This window comes from Littorina saxatilis, linkage group LG13 (genome assembly GCF_037325665.1).
Source record: "Littorina saxatilis isolate snail1 linkage group LG13, US_GU_Lsax_2.0, whole genome shotgun sequence".
Classification (NCBI taxonomy): domain Eukaryota; kingdom Metazoa; phylum Mollusca; class Gastropoda; order Littorinimorpha; family Littorinidae; genus Littorina; species Littorina saxatilis.
The window spans coordinates 26,175,219-26,190,942 of NC_090257.1; the positions used below are offsets into that span (position 1 = coordinate 26,175,219).

Consider the following 15,724-nt stretch of genomic DNA (forward strand, 5'->3'; position numbering starts at 1 on the left):
AAAACACGAGCTGAATATAACAAGCCACTAGATATAGAAGATCTGAAAAAGCAGTTTTTAAAAAAGGGGATTCAAATAGGACGGGAAGAAAAAGTAAAAATAGAATCACTTGTAAAGAGTTAACTATTCGTTTAGACAGTCACATTGCATGTATCAGATATAATTCTAACAGTGAAAGAACATATGAAGTAAAGTTTGTAAATGAGAGAGCGTATTGAGCTTAAGAATGTTGTATAAGAGAAAGGGAGAATGTACGTTCTGGGTTACTGATTCCGACAGACCCGGCATTGGTTCAAAACAACCTTACTTTACTGTATTTTTTTTTTGTATGGATTTATGCAGTATTTTTCTGATTTTGTCGCATGTTTCATTTTAGTAAAAGTTTAGTCCAGAAGCCTATTTTGCGTTAATATTTAGGGTCTGTCGGAATCGGTGAGCCAGAACGTACATTCTCCCTTTCTCTGCCTCAGCTTCTATCTTCTTTGCCTCAACCTCAGCTTCAGCTTGAACCTTCTTTGCTTCAGCCTCAGCTGCTACTTTCTTTGCTTCCCTTTCCTGACTTCTCTCTTCTCTATCCACCTGATCCTGGGCAAACTTAAACAAAGCTTCTGCCTTTAACCCATGCTTCTCTCCCAATGCCATATAATCAGCATATGTGTTACCACCAGTATCACTAGTCTCAGCCATCTTTACAACGTCACAATATCAAAGTAATCTCAAAGTAATACAATGGTTCAAGTAACAAGTTCACAAAATTGTTTTAAGTATCAAAAAGTTGTATCATACACCAGTTTCTCGCAATACTAAACACACACAAAAGAGTATCATAAAATACTAAACTAAAAGAAATCTTGTGCCTTTTTAAAAACAATCCTCAAATTGTTTACTACTTAACTATTTACACAACCAGTCTCAAAAATAAACAATAAACTTAATAGAGTCACACCAAAAAAACTTAAATTTGAAAAATTTCAAATTAAACAATCAATAGCAGCTTCAAACACTTGTCAATCAATGTCAAACTTAAACTAACAACTTAGAACATCAACAACAACAAAAAAATAACAAACCCAATTAACACACTTTAAATGAAAAATTCAATTCCACACACCACTAACCAGCGTCAGATCCTTTAAGGAAAATCAATCGCCAGAGCAAAACCGAAACAATTTAAATCTTCACAACGACAACAACAAAAAAAAATTTACCCAAAAATTTATCTAAGTACAAATGTTTGCAAATTACTACTAACCAAAAAGAATAAATTTACCAAAAAAATAAACAAAAAACTTTCCCCAAACCAACAACTAAATATCAAACAGTAGTATAGGGGAGATAATCACCCTATTACTAATCCAACTACAAATAGGAACAACAATAACAATAATAAACAAAAACACTTTCAAGCCACACAACTAAAAAAAAAATCAGAGTCCAACCAAAAAAAATACACAATTTCAGAATTTATACACAAAACAAATGGCACACCCTATACTATTTTATTTAAAATAAGCCTGCACCTCAACGACAACAATCATACACAACAATCAATCCAAGATAGAATCTAAGAAAAATAGTTTTAAAAAAAACTTATAGGAAAGGGAGCTAGAATTTAGGTAGAAAGATAGATAATAAATATACAGAACAGGAAGCAAACAGAAACTAAGGCCCTCTCTACGTAAGAACTATACAACTACGTAGACCCCTAGAGCTGGAGAGGGGGTGTCCAATAACATACACATAAACAAACACTACAACACGCAAAGTATCAAAGTATGTATAATTAGCTACACTAAGGCACTTCTTTCTCAATTTCTCACTTTTCTCCAATGAAAGGGAAGCAACTGCTTTTTAACTACAACAAAAATCTATCCTTAGAAACAAAAACCTATTTAGGGCTAAGTCGGGGTCACCACTGTCACGAAGTGGTTTGCATGTGAATTTATTATGCGTGTTCTGCCCTTTTGCACTGTCTCTACCCTTTCACACCAAACACTTCAAAAACAGAACTTGGGAGGGTGCAGGCTCATTAATTCCTCAACCAAAAACAACATTATACTTCTTCACTTTACCTACATCAATACGAAACAACTTTTCGACACACAGTTCGCACAATCCTCCAACTTTCACTCAAGGCATGTAAATACCTATTATAACAATACTTTCTCAAATATAGAGTTTAACGCACACAAGAAGGTACGAACTCACGAGTTCGTCTCACGGCTCACTGCATGTCGCCAGTTCACTTGCTTGTCTCGCTGATTCCTCGTAGAATAATGAATTCAGATGCCAACACCCAGAGATGCTAACACACACCTTTCGCTGAAGATGCCACACACACCTCTCACTGAAGATGCCAACACGCACCTTTCACTGAAGATGCCAACACACATCTCATGGAAGATGCCCACACACACCTTCCAGGTTTCTCCCCGAGAAACCCTTCCGCCCGTAGCGGAAACAACCGTCGTCAGCTACGACCGGTCTTGATGAAGACTCCACTCGTCTAGTCATCTGCGCAGAGGTGGTCCCTTGCTTCCACCGTCGTCTAGCGCTTCTCTCGTGTAAGGTCCCTCCCTTATACGCCATGGAAATCCCTCATGGAAACTCCTAAAGAATTTAACCAAGTCTTAATACAACATTCTCTAAAACCATCTCTTCTTCCAAACGTTCATGTACCACTCATACATTCTCGTTCATTCCACGTTCACATTCCGTACAGATTCAATATCCAAACTAACAATCAATGAATAACACTCCCCATACAAAGCATGACCGTCTTAAACATAACATAAATGCCTAGCAATTATGTTCAATAAATTCCCCATGAAAAACCGTGAAACAATTACATCAAGAATTCTCTCAACGCTTCACACTAAGATTGGGTGCACTTTATACACACTAAACCTTTACGCTCCAGCTTTGCATTCCAACGTCAATAATATACAACATAGTAAATCATTTACCTTAAGAGACCCGTCTCTTGAAAGAGTACTTGTTCCCAGAACAAGTCTGACACACGCTGAACAACCTTCCCGGTTGGAAATCTCACACGCTGTGACGTTAGTTACCCCAGACCAGCTACATGTCTCAAACACAGCTCACATCAAGCTAAGCCAGTTTTACGTGCAACACCCGAAACACGTGAATAACGCCAGTCCGGTCAGCTACCCTCGCCTGTACAACATTTAGGGAGGTTAAAAACACGACGTGGTTTCATCTCACAAATATGCTACTCACATCTTTGTGACAATCTCATCAATTTAAAGAACATACAGCGGTTTCATACACTATTTTGCCCCAGCAAACTGAACTTCATACAGTTTTTAACGTTGGAACACGGGTGCAAGGTTGAAAACGACGTTAAACACCAAATAAAGAAAGAACACGGGTGCAAAAGTTCGTCTGCTAGTCCCATTCGAAGAAAGAACATTTCCTAAGCAATACCAAAACATGAACAGAACACACACTATCTGCCTTTACTGCTACAGCAGAATAACAACATAACTGTGTACTCGAATTTAGTCTAAAACAGGGAAACTGACAAGAAGTGTTAACAGAATTGAATGATTTTCCCTGAACTATACATCCGCGCATTATTCAAACTTTCGCACAAAAATTCCTCTTTTCTTTGAATAACTGAAGAAAGGAGGAATAAAGAGGTTACATACCTCGTCTCAGTAAATATTGAAAATAATGATCTCAGTTCGCGGTCATGAAAAAGCTCGCTGAAACTCGCATTTTTCATGATCCGCTAACTTCGACCATTATTTTTAATAATCACTGAGACTCGGCATGTAACCTCTACTTCACAATATCATTCTACAACTTTAAATGACACATACAGGTCACTTAAAGGGTTACGCGGCATCTGAGTCTACTTTTGATTTTTTTTTTATTTACACACCTGATTACTAAAAGTTTTACAGTAGTAAAAGCATTCTCTGTGCCACAATCAAAAAAGAAATACCGATTCCCTGAAGACTACTGAACACCATGCATTTTTCATGTAACCACCGTTTTGCCCAAAATTCTCACAAAATTGCTAAAATAAGAGCCTGAAAGCAACAACAAAAAAAACTAAAATGGTAACCCTATTCTTTTTTTTTTACATTAAATGAATGTGAATAGTGTCTATATCTTGCCCAGAAAATATTAGAGCACTCGCATATTCCTTATAATACCTATGATTTTTATTCCAAAAAGTAGGGGGTAGGGGTATAAAAGATGCTGCCACTCGAAAAAAAGCACGATGACCTACAGTTTTCTTGTGTTTATTTTGAAGGTAAGATATTAAATATCGTGCTGCAAGAAAATCAGAGTGCTGTCATATTTTCTTTTGTCATTATGGTTGTTTGAACAACAAGATTCGCTGATTTTTGTAATTATTTCAACACAGGATGTCGTTATCGGTTTGAGTTTACTTTAATTTTTTGTGTCAATTGACATATTTTGTTACTAAAAAGCATATTCTACCTACCACAATACAAAAAAAGTACCCATTCACTACTGCTGAACACCATGCATATCATATAACCACTGTTTTGGTCAAAATGTTCAGAAACTGCCGAAAAGAGGGCCTCATAGCAAAAAAACTAAAACGTTGACCCTACTTTTTTTTTACACTAAATTAATGTGGATGGTGTCTATATCTTGCCCAGAAAATATTAGAGCACTGTCATATTTTTGGTCGTCGTCGTCGAATATCCGTTTGTATGGCCATGTTGGGTTTGATGCGTGCATGCCTGGTTTTCTCCTGTAGATGGGTGTCGGCACAGAAGGTCTGCCCGCTGTCCTCAGCCAACATGCTCCGTCTTCATGGCAGCTCAAATTTTTTATCGAGGTTCTCTCCTCTAGATCCGCCGTGTTTCGCCTAGGGGCTTGCGCTGCCTAGTTGATAGGGTCACCTCGTAGAGGATGTGGTCATAGACCACGCACGGTCGGTCTTGGGATAGGGAAACGTTATGCTAGTCCGGAGGGATTACGCCACAATGGCCACCTCGCGAAGACCCAGGGTCCTAGACTAGGGAGGTCCAAGGGGGAGCACCGGGAGGGCTACCCCTCTACCCGCACCTCCAACACAATCCCTTCCCCTGGTAGCTTCATCCCCAAGGAGGAAACAGAGTTACCTGCAACACCCCATATTTTTGGTCAAATGCCGTGTATCCCTTTAAAGCCCTATTCCGCCTCACAGAAGGTTTACAGATCGATTGAATCTGTTCACACAAAACAGCAATACTGACCTGATGAAACACATTCACAACTGCATACAAGTCATTTGAGTGTTTACTAAGCACACCAGTTCTCGTGGTGTATGCAACCCCCGAACCATCGGGGCCCTGTGTGCCCCACTTTATTCATTAATTTGTTTAGATTTCGTTTCATTAATTTGCGGTTCAAAGCGACTCTAGATCTAGGTTGCGTGACACAAATATGTGGAGCCCTGATGTCTCATGCGGTCAATGTTGAACTAGAAAAGGGAAAACGACAAACGTTTTGATTTTATTTTTTATCGAGCAAGTATATAAAATAGTCTGTTCTCATCATAACACACCAGAAGCATCTCTGTGCTGGTAATTTTCCGTTGCCAGGAAGCGAAATACTACTTCCCCAAAATCATTGGAGCTGTACCTTTAATTGGCCCGTGTCTCTGCCAAACAGGATGCCAAACTTTCTAAGCAGGCCGAGGTGCATGATGTATGCGCTAGACACGCCATTACCGTGCAGGGGTGGGCGAGGATGGGGGTCGATGGGGTGTTGTGCATTGAATGCAAGTGCAACCCAGGGGCGGATCCAGGGGGGGGGGGGGGGGGGGAGGGGTTCCGGGATTTTTGGAAACACCCCCCTAGACTAAAAAACATTTAAAAAATGAGATTTTTTTTTTGAAAAACAACAACTGATGGCTCAGATTTCACCAGATTGCTCCATTTTCCTTGATTTTTATCAAAAAAATGTCCGGGGGAGGGGGGGGGCATGCCCCCGGACCCCCCTATGAGCCGACCTTTGTCTTCTAAGTGACGGTTTTGGAAAGTAGTTGGGTAATTTGCTTGCTCAGGTTGCACCAGATCGGTCAATTGTCCTTATTTCTCATTTCTCATTTCTCATTACTTTATTGTCCCATCGCTGGGAAATTCGGGTCGCTTCCTCCCAGTGGAAAGCTAGCAGCAACGGAGTCGTGCTACCCAGGTGTCTGCGTGTTTAAGTGTATTCAGCCACCTGCACTTCTGGCAAAATGACCAAGGTCTTTTACGTGCCATTGTGATGACACGGGGGTGGGACATGGCTTCCGTCTCTGGGTCTGCACATAAAGTTAACCCGTGTCCGTCCCGGCCCGAATTCGAACCTGCGACCTTTCGATCACAAGTCCAGTGCTCTACCAACTGAGCTACCGGGCCCCCAATTCAAATTATTTTGTCTTATTAAATTTACTTTTTGGAAGGTGTATTAGGGGAAGTTTGGTGGCTCGGATTGCACCAGATCGCTCCATTTTCCTTGTTTTTATCAACATTTTCCGGAGCGGGCAGGAGGGGGGGGAGGCATTCCACCGGACGCCCCTAGGAGGTTCGAACGCTTCGCGCCCTCAACTAAATGCTACGCGTCGTCGAAATGTCCCTAAGAGAAATTTGGACACCCCCCCCCCCTTTAAAAATTATGTGATCCGCCCCTGCAACCCCTCAATCTAAAAAAGATAAACAATCTGAGTCCGTGTCAGTTTCTAAGCTCAGATGGCACCAAACAGCACTATTTTGCTATTTTGTTGTTTGAACTACTGCCAATACTCCTTCCTGAAAGGTGACTACAAGACCAGCAGCAGTGCTCCTTACCACGACGGAATAAGCTGGAACACCTTTGGAGGCAGTACTGTCTACTCCATGAAGTTTCAGCGAGATGAAGATCGGGCCCATGTAGAGCGACACTGGAAGCAACTTACGTGTAGTACTTTCATTCAAGGCAAAATTGGTCACTACATTATTATAAAACAACGTCATTTTAATCGTTTCATCCCTTAAAAATGCATTTTGTCTTATATTGCTCCTACTAGTTTTGAGTGTGTGTGTGTGTGTGTGTGTGTGTGTGTGTGTGTGTGTGTGTGTGAACAATGTTCAAAATGACATTCTTTCCGTCCTCTATAGGCGACGAAATAGGTCAAATTTTGTGCATTTTTTAGTGCAAAATTCTTCGATGCCGGAGCGAGTACTGCACCCAGTGCTGTTGTAGTGCAAGTGCACTAGAAAGGCACTACACCCAGTGCCGCCTCTTAGGTAACCATCCACACTTTAGGTACGTGTGTGTGTGTGTGAAAGTCGGCTCTTGCACCACTGTCACCTCTTCCCCCCTCCCCCCCCCCCCCCCTCCCGTTTTCTTGCGATCAGAGAAACCGTCGTGCGATAGTGTGCTATCAATGTCTCTGATCTTGTTGAACTCAACTCTGTTGACAGTTCTTGTAACAACAAACGTCGTGACAGTTGAGACCTAATTCTGCTTTAAATGTTCCTTTTGATAAAGTAGCAAGAAAAAACGCCGGCTTTCGGGATCTCTCTAAGCAACGTTACACTTAACCAATAAAAATGGAACACAACACACACCGTAAACAAAATTATCTGGAACTGCAAACACAGCAAAAGCGAAGAGTGAGATAAAGTAACGACAACAAATGTCAACAATTATAACTGTGTTTAGTAACAAGAGTTGTTGCACTCAAAAACTGTTCTGGCAAAATAAAAAGCCGTTAAAGTATGCATTGTTAGAAGATTTTATTTTTTTTTTTTTTTTTTTTTAGTAGCAGTGTTTAAATGTCGAAGCTGCTTTTCCCATTTTTACCCAAGAGACCGACTGTATATTGTGTTATTGTATTTGTCAGACTTGATTGTACCAAGTCCCTACACATGTTGTAATGCGCTTAGAGCCAAATATTTTTGTTTTTTGTAAGGGATAGGCGCAATATAAATACACTTTATTATTATTATTATTATTAAAGGGAAAAATCGTTCTGATAAAGATGTAGCACACAATTCGCTACTTTTTCTGATGACAGTGCCAGTGTTGCTTAGAAGAGGTTACGAATCTCGGTCGGATATATATATCATTCTCAGAAATGGTGGTCCAAAGTGTTACATACAAAGTAAAAAATAAAGTGTCAAGAAATACAAAATAATTGTTTTTACTATGAAGTCTATTGTTTGCTATACATAATAATGCAAAAATTAGACAAAAAGAGTAATTGGTTGCTGAATAAGAGACGTTTTAAATTGTTATTTACGTGATGAATGTTGTAACATGGAAACCAAATTCCAACTTTAAACCACCTAAGCCTTCAATCCTTTGTGCATTTTTTTTTATCAGTTCTGCAGTATTTTTGTGTTCTACCCAACACATTCTAGTTATGAAAGGTAAGGACTTCAACTAATATTGGTAACAAAAATGACATTTGGTGGGGTTTTGTGAATGTCGCAACACAGAAACGAAATGCTTGAACCATGTCGTCACCGGAAACTATCCACTTTGGGTTCCTGAGCGACAAACATGAATCTGCACTGTTTGGCCTTTCCTGCCGGCAAAACCCGTCTGACCCAAAATAACTACACAAAACACAATTCGTCAGAGTTTGCTGTATTTGTTGAAAGTTCCTGTTGCGTTCAGATTACCCATTTTAAGTAACTAACTCCCTTGTTTATGATCCGACCCCAACCGTGCTCGGAATTGCTGCTTGACTGACATGTGCATTTCAGTTTGACACTGAAGTACGTCTTGATGCAACACAGTATATGATCTACATCCAATAGTAATTATACATCAGTCACTTATTAAGTCTTGCATGGACGAAAGAACATTGAATAAACAGTTTAGCAAGTCTAAACTGACCTTTGTGTGTGCACGACTGTGTACTTGATGAATGTCGGACATCGACGATCAAAGGATACGAAAACTTCTTGGCTGCTTTGTTCCGCTAAACTTTGCGCTTTGAGAGACTGTTTGCACTCGATATCCTTCCGACATTACATTGTCGCCATCCGCGGTGTGTAAGTTTGTGACAAAGCTTTGCAGGCTCGACAATTAAGTAAAAACCATCTTCAGTCGTAACGTAGGTCAGGAAACGACGCCATGAGTTTCAGCTAATGATATGATTCTGGTGTTTTCTGTGAATATTTGGCTGTGATTCAAGGACTATTTTCTTGTTCGAACTTCCTGCGCGCCAAAGAGCTAAAAATAGCCGTGATGTGGCAAAGTCATGGAGCACATTCCTGTCCGATGTTCGCGCGTCGAGTCTGGATACGATGTGTATCGACATTCATAATATTTTATTCGAAGCCCGTAACTTCAAATTCAGCGTGAGTTTTTGCAAAGATGTGTTGCTACGTCCAATACTGAACTCCTGACTGTCGATTGCAGTCATTTGTTGGTGTTTGCATGTTTGCATTTAGCCATGAGACCTGAACATATTGTTGATCACGAAAGTCATGTAACGCTTCGGCGATCCGGAAACGGCCGAACTTCGCAATTGAAAAGCACACAAAAACAACACCAACGTATAGAAACCATTTTTATTGACATACAACAATGCTTTAATGTCTCAGGAATAGATTCAGATGAAAAAAGTCGTGGTAGAAATAATTTTAATTTACTTTTTCATGATTTCAAATGTGTCACCCCTACTCACTCTCACTGGACCACCATTTCTGAGAATGACCCATTATATATATAAATATCGTGTTAGGTTATCAAATCTCTCTCCCCCTCTTCCCCCCCCCCCCCCTCTCTCTCTCTCTCTCTCTCTCTCTCTCTCTCTCTCTCTCTCTCTTTCTTTCTTTCTCCCTCTACATACCTCCCTCTCCTTATTTTACACTACTCTCTTTCTAACTCTCTCTCTCTCTCTCTTTCTCTGTTCGTCTCTGTCTCTTTCTGTCTGTCTCTCTCTCACTCTCTCTGTCTCTCTCTCTCGCTCTCTCCTTCTCTCTCCCCCTCTCTTTGTCCGTCTCGGTCTCTTTCTGTCTCTCTTTCTGTCTCTCTCTCTCCCTCTCTCTCTCTCTATGCCTCTCTGTCTCTGTATCTGTCTCTCTCTCTCTGTCTGTCTGTCTCTCTCTCCCTCTTTCTCCCTGTCCGTTCCTCCCTCCCTTATTTTACACTACTCTCTCTCTCTCTCGCTCTCTCTTTATCTCTCTCTCTCTCTCTCTCTCTCTCTCTCTCTCTCTCTCTCTCTCTCTCTCTCTCGCTCTCTTTCTCTCCCTCTTTCTCTCTCTCTCTTTCTCATAAGTGAAGTAAACCGAACTGATCGCTCACTGAAGTAAAGTAGAGAACCGTTGAATTAAGATCAGTGTGTGTGTGTGTGTGCGCTTGTGTGTGTGCGTGTGTGTGTGTGCACGGTGTGTGTGTGTGTGTGTGTGTATATGTGCGTGTGTGTGTGTGGTGTGTGTGTGTGTGTGTGTGTGTGTGTGTGTGTGTGTGTGTGTGTGTGTGTGTGTGTGTGTGTGTGTGTGTGTAAAAGTCGACTCTTGCACTGCTGTCACCTCTACCCACCTTTCCTCGCACCCCCTGTCATCTTCTTGCCAGCATAGGAGCTTGACACCGCCGTAGAAATGTGCTATCGATGTCTCAGATCTTGTTGAACTCAAATTTGTTGACGGTTCTTGTTGCAACAGACGTCGCAACAGTTGTGACCTACAACGGTTATTCGGCTTTTCTTGTGCCTATAAATAATCTAGCAAGACGATACGCCGGCATTCGGGCTCTCCGTGGAGGAACGGAGAAGAAGAAGAAGAAGAAGAACAGTATCCTCTATACTCGGATGATCCTCTGACCATGACGTCGACTCGTTTCCGGATGATCGGCGTTGCGCTGTTTGTGGTGGCGTTAAGCGGTGAGTATCACAGTGGGCATTTGCACCACAGATACCTTTATTTCTAAAATTTACTTAGAAAGGATGTACGTATAAAAATGCATTGTACTCGAATTGATCATTTGTTAATAAATATTGTCAGTAAGTACTGGTGTCACATGACTGACGTGAACCAGTTGATTGGCTAATGGCTATGCGCTTAAAACTGTTAGCGCACTCTTCTAAATTTGTGTGTGTTTCGTTCGCTCAAAAATTCTCTTCTAATATTTTGCTTAGCTTTTTCATTCTTTCTTGTTTTCGATCTCTCATAAATTCCCTTCTAATATTTTGCACAGCCTTTTCTTCCTTTATTAATGTTGCTATCCATTAAATTCCGTTCTATTTCAGCCATTTCTTTCTTTCTGTGTTTCGCTCTCTCATTAATTCCTTATAATACTTAACTCAGCCTTTTCTGTTTTTGTTCTTTTCGATCTTTCATAAATTCCCTCCTTTTATTTTACTCAGCCTTTTCTTTCTTTGTTTATTTTGCTCTCTTATAAATTCTCTTCTTACATTTCACTCAACCATTTCTTTCTTTCTTTGTTTCGCTCTCTCATTAATTCCTTATAATACTTAACTCAGCCTTTTCTTTTTTTTGTTCTTTTCGATCTTTCATAACTTCCTTCCTTTTATTTTACTCAGCTTTTTACATTTAGTCAAGTTATGACTAAATGTTTTAACATCGAGGGGGGAATCGAGACGAGGGTCGTGGTGTATGTGCGTGTGTGTGTGTGTGTGTGTGTGTAGAGCGATTCAGACTAAACTACTGGACCGATCTTTATGAAATTTGACATGAGAGTTCCTGGGTATGAAATCCCCGAACTTTTTTTCATATTTTGGATAAATGTTTTTGATGACGTCATATCCGGCTTTTCGTGAAAGTTGAGGCGGCACTGTCATGCCCTCATTTTTCAACCAAATTGGTTGAAATTTTGGTCAAGTAATCTTCGACGAAGCCCGGACTTCGGTATTGCATTTCAGCTTGGTGGCTTAAAAATTAAATAATGACTTTTCGTCATTAAAAATCTGAAAATTGTAACAAAAAAATAAAAATTTATAAAACGATCCAAATTTACGTTCATCTTATTCTCCATCATATTTTGATTCCAAAAACATATAAATATGTTATATTTGGATTAAAAACAAGCTCTGAAAATTAAATATATAAAAATTATTATCAAAATTAAATTGTCGAAATCAATTTAAAAACACTTTTATCTTATTCCTTGTCGGTTTCTGATTCCAAAAACATATAGATATGATATGTTTGGATTAAAAACACGCTCAGAAAGTTAAAACAAAGAGAGGTACAGAAAAGCGTGCTATCCTTCTTAGCGCAACTACTACCCCGCTCTTCTTGTCAATTTCACTGCCTTTGCCATGAGCGGTGGACTGACGATGCTACGAGTATACGGTCTTGCTGAAAAATGGCATTGCGTTCAGTTTCATTCTGTGAGTTCGACAGCTACTTGACTAAATGTTGTATTTTCGCCTTACGCGACTTGTTCTTTCTTTGTGTATGTTGCTCTCTTATAAATTCCCTTCTTATATTTCACTCAGCCATTTCTTTCTTTCTTTGTTTCGCTCTCTCATAAATTCCTTCTAATATTTTACTCAGCCTTTTCCTTTTTATATTTAGTCAAGTTTTGACTAAATATTTTAACATCGAGGGGGAATCGAAACGAGGGTCGTGGTGTATGTGTGTCTGTCTGTGCGTGTGTGTGTGTGTGTGTGTGTGTGTGTGTGTAGAGCGATTCAGACTAAACTACTGGACCGATCTTTATGAAATTTGACATGAGAGTTCCTGGGTATGAAATCCCCGAACGTTTTTTTCATTTTTTTTATAAATGTCTTTGATGACGTCATATCCGGCTTTTCGTGAAAGTTGAGGCGGCACTGTCACGCCCTCATTTTTCAACCAAATTGGTTGAAATTTTGGTCAAGTAATCTTCGACGAAGCCCGGGGTTCGGTATTGCATTTCAGCTTGGTGGCTTAAAAATTAATTAATGACTTTGGTCATTAAAAATCTGAAAATTGTAAAAAAAAATAAAAATTTATAAAACGATCCAAATTTACGTTTATCTTATTCTCCATCATTTGCTGATTCCAAAAACATATAAATATGTTATATTCGGATTAAAAACAAGCTCTGAAAATTAAATATATAAAAATTATTATCAAAATTAAATTGTCGAAATCAATTTAAAAACACTTTCATCTTATTCCTTGTCGGTTCCTGATTCCAACAACATATAGATATGATATGTTTGGATTAAAAACACGCTCAGAAAGTTAAAACAAAGAGAGGTACAGAAAAGCGGGCTATCCTTCTTAGCGCAACTACTACCCCGCTCTTCTTGTCAATTTCACTGCCTTTGCCATGAGCGGTGGACTGACGATGCTACGAGTATACGGTCTTGCTGAAAAATGGCATTGCGTTCAGTTTCATTCTGTGAGTTCGACAGCTACTTGACTAAATATTGTATTTTCGCCTTACGCGACTTGTTATATTTAGTCAAGTTTTGACTAAATATTTTAACATCGAGGGGGAATCGAAACGAGGGTCGTGGTGTATGTGCGTGTGTGTGTGTGTGTGTCTGTGTGTGTGTGTGTGTGTGTGTGTGTGTGTAGAGCGATTCAGACTAAACTACTGGACCGATCTTTATGAAATTTGACATGAGAGTTCCTGGGTATGAAATCCCCGAACGTTATTTTCATTTTTTTGATAAATGTCTTTGATGACGTCATATCCGGCTTTTCGTGAAAGTTGAGGCGGCACTGTCACGCCCTCATTTTTCAACCAAATTGGTTGAAATTTTGGTCAAGTAATCTTCGACGAAGCCCGGACTTCGGTATTGCATTTCAGCTTGGTGGCTTAAAAATTAATTAATGACTTTGGTCATTAAAAATCGGAAAATTGTAAAAAAAAATAAAAAATTTATAAAACGATCCAAATTTACGTTTATCTTATTCTCCATCATTTGCTGATTCCATTAACATATAAATATGTTATATTCCGATTAAAAACAAGCTCTGAAAATTAAATATATAAAAATTATTATCAAAATTAAATTGTCGAAATCAATTTAAAAACACTTTCATCTTATTCCTTGTCGGTTCCTGATTCCAAAAACATATAGATATGATATGTTTGGATTAAAAACACGCTCAGAAAGTTAAAACAAAGAGAGGTACAGAAACGCGTGCTATCCTTCTTAGCGCAACTACCGTAAAGTACCTTGTAAGCGCCCAGTATCGAGTAAGCGCCCATCCCCCACTTTTAGTCCAAAACCGTGCATAGGGTATAGTACCTTGTAAGCGCCCACCCCCCACTTTACATCATTGAAATCAGGGGAAATAAAAATTCCGCACTTGATCTGCTAGTTTTGTGAATGATTTCCCTTTCTTGCAAACCCTATCAAACGCCTGCAAGTCAATGATGGAAATGTGTCAAACAGCAAGTGAGTTTGGGGTAGATAGAACAAGTCGCGTAAGGCGAAAATACAATATTTAGTCAAGTAGCTGTCGAACTCACAGAATGAAACTGAACGCAATGCCATTTTTCAGCAAGACCGTATACTCGTAGCATCGTCAGTCCACCGCTCATGGCAAAGGCAGTGAAATTGACAAGAAGAGCGGGGTAGTAGTTGCGCTAAGAAGGATAGCACGCGTTTCTGTACCTCTCTTTGTTTTAACTTTCTGAGCGTGTTTTTAATCCAAACATATCATATCTATATGTTGTTGGAATCAGGAACCGACAAGGAATAAGATGAAAGTGTTTTTAAATTGATTTCGACAATTTAATGTTGATAATAATTTTTATATATTTAATTTTCAGAGCTTGTTTTTAATCCAAATATAACATATTTATATGTTTTTGGAATCAGCAAATGATGGAGAATAAGATGAACGTAAATTTGGATCGTTTTATAAATTTTTATTTTTTTTTACAATTTTCAGATTTTTAATGACCAAAGTCATTAATTAATTTTTAAGCCACCAAGCTGAAATGCAATACCGAAGTCCGGGCTTCGTCGAAGATTACTTGACCAAAATTTCAACCAATTTGGTTGAAAAATGAGGGCGTGACAGTGCCGCCTCAACTTTCACGAAAAGCCGGATATGACGTCATCAAAGACATTTATCAAAAAAATGAAAAAAACATATGGGGATTTCATACCCAGGAACTCTCATGTCAAATTTCATAAAGATCGGTCCAGTCACTGGGCGAAAAGTCACGTTTTGGCACTATAACGTGGCATATAACATGAAACATGAAGTTAATCAACTGAATTTTGTGGCATTATACCTGTGCGATTCACATCAAGTTAGAAAAACTGCCGTAACGCAATAAAATCCCTGAGATTTTAGCGGGCTGCAAAACACAGTAAAACATCGAGTTTGGGTGTCTGCGTTTTGGACGTTTTCGCTACATTAACGCACGGCGATTCACGTCGTGTTAAACGCGTTTCAGCAGTGCGCAAAACACCACGAAACCTATGGAGTTTCGATAAGTTTTTCTGGTTTCTAAAACTTGATGTTAGAGTGTTGTTTTGATGGATTATTCTGCGTTTTCATCAGCCTGGTGCCGAACCTGCAGAATCAGACGATTATCGGCTCCCTCTCTCTCTCTCTAGTTTCTCTCTCAGCACGGTCACACACACACACACACACACACACATACACACACTGCACATACATCATACACACACACACCGTCACACACATTCACACTGTCACTGCACACGGCACACACACATGCACACACATGCACACACACACACACACACACACACACACACACACTGTGACTGACACTGACTGACCGTCACACACACACACACACACAC

General features: G+C 39.6%; 1 protein-coding gene across 1 annotated transcript in view; it reads left to right on the forward strand.

Moving 5' to 3' along the window:
- The first annotated feature begins 10,684 nt into the window (after window positions 1–10,684).
- Window positions 10,685–15,724, forward strand: part of LOC138945382 (fibrinogen C domain-containing protein 1-A-like) — a 55,322-nt gene continuing 50,282 nt past the window's right edge. The window contains exon 1 of the mRNA XM_070316811.1: window positions 10,685–10,855. Within this exon, the coding sequence (XP_070172912.1) occupies window positions 10,798–10,855 (58 nt within the window). The 5' untranslated portion in view covers window positions 10,685–10,797. The remainder of the gene's footprint in view (window positions 10,856–15,724) is intronic.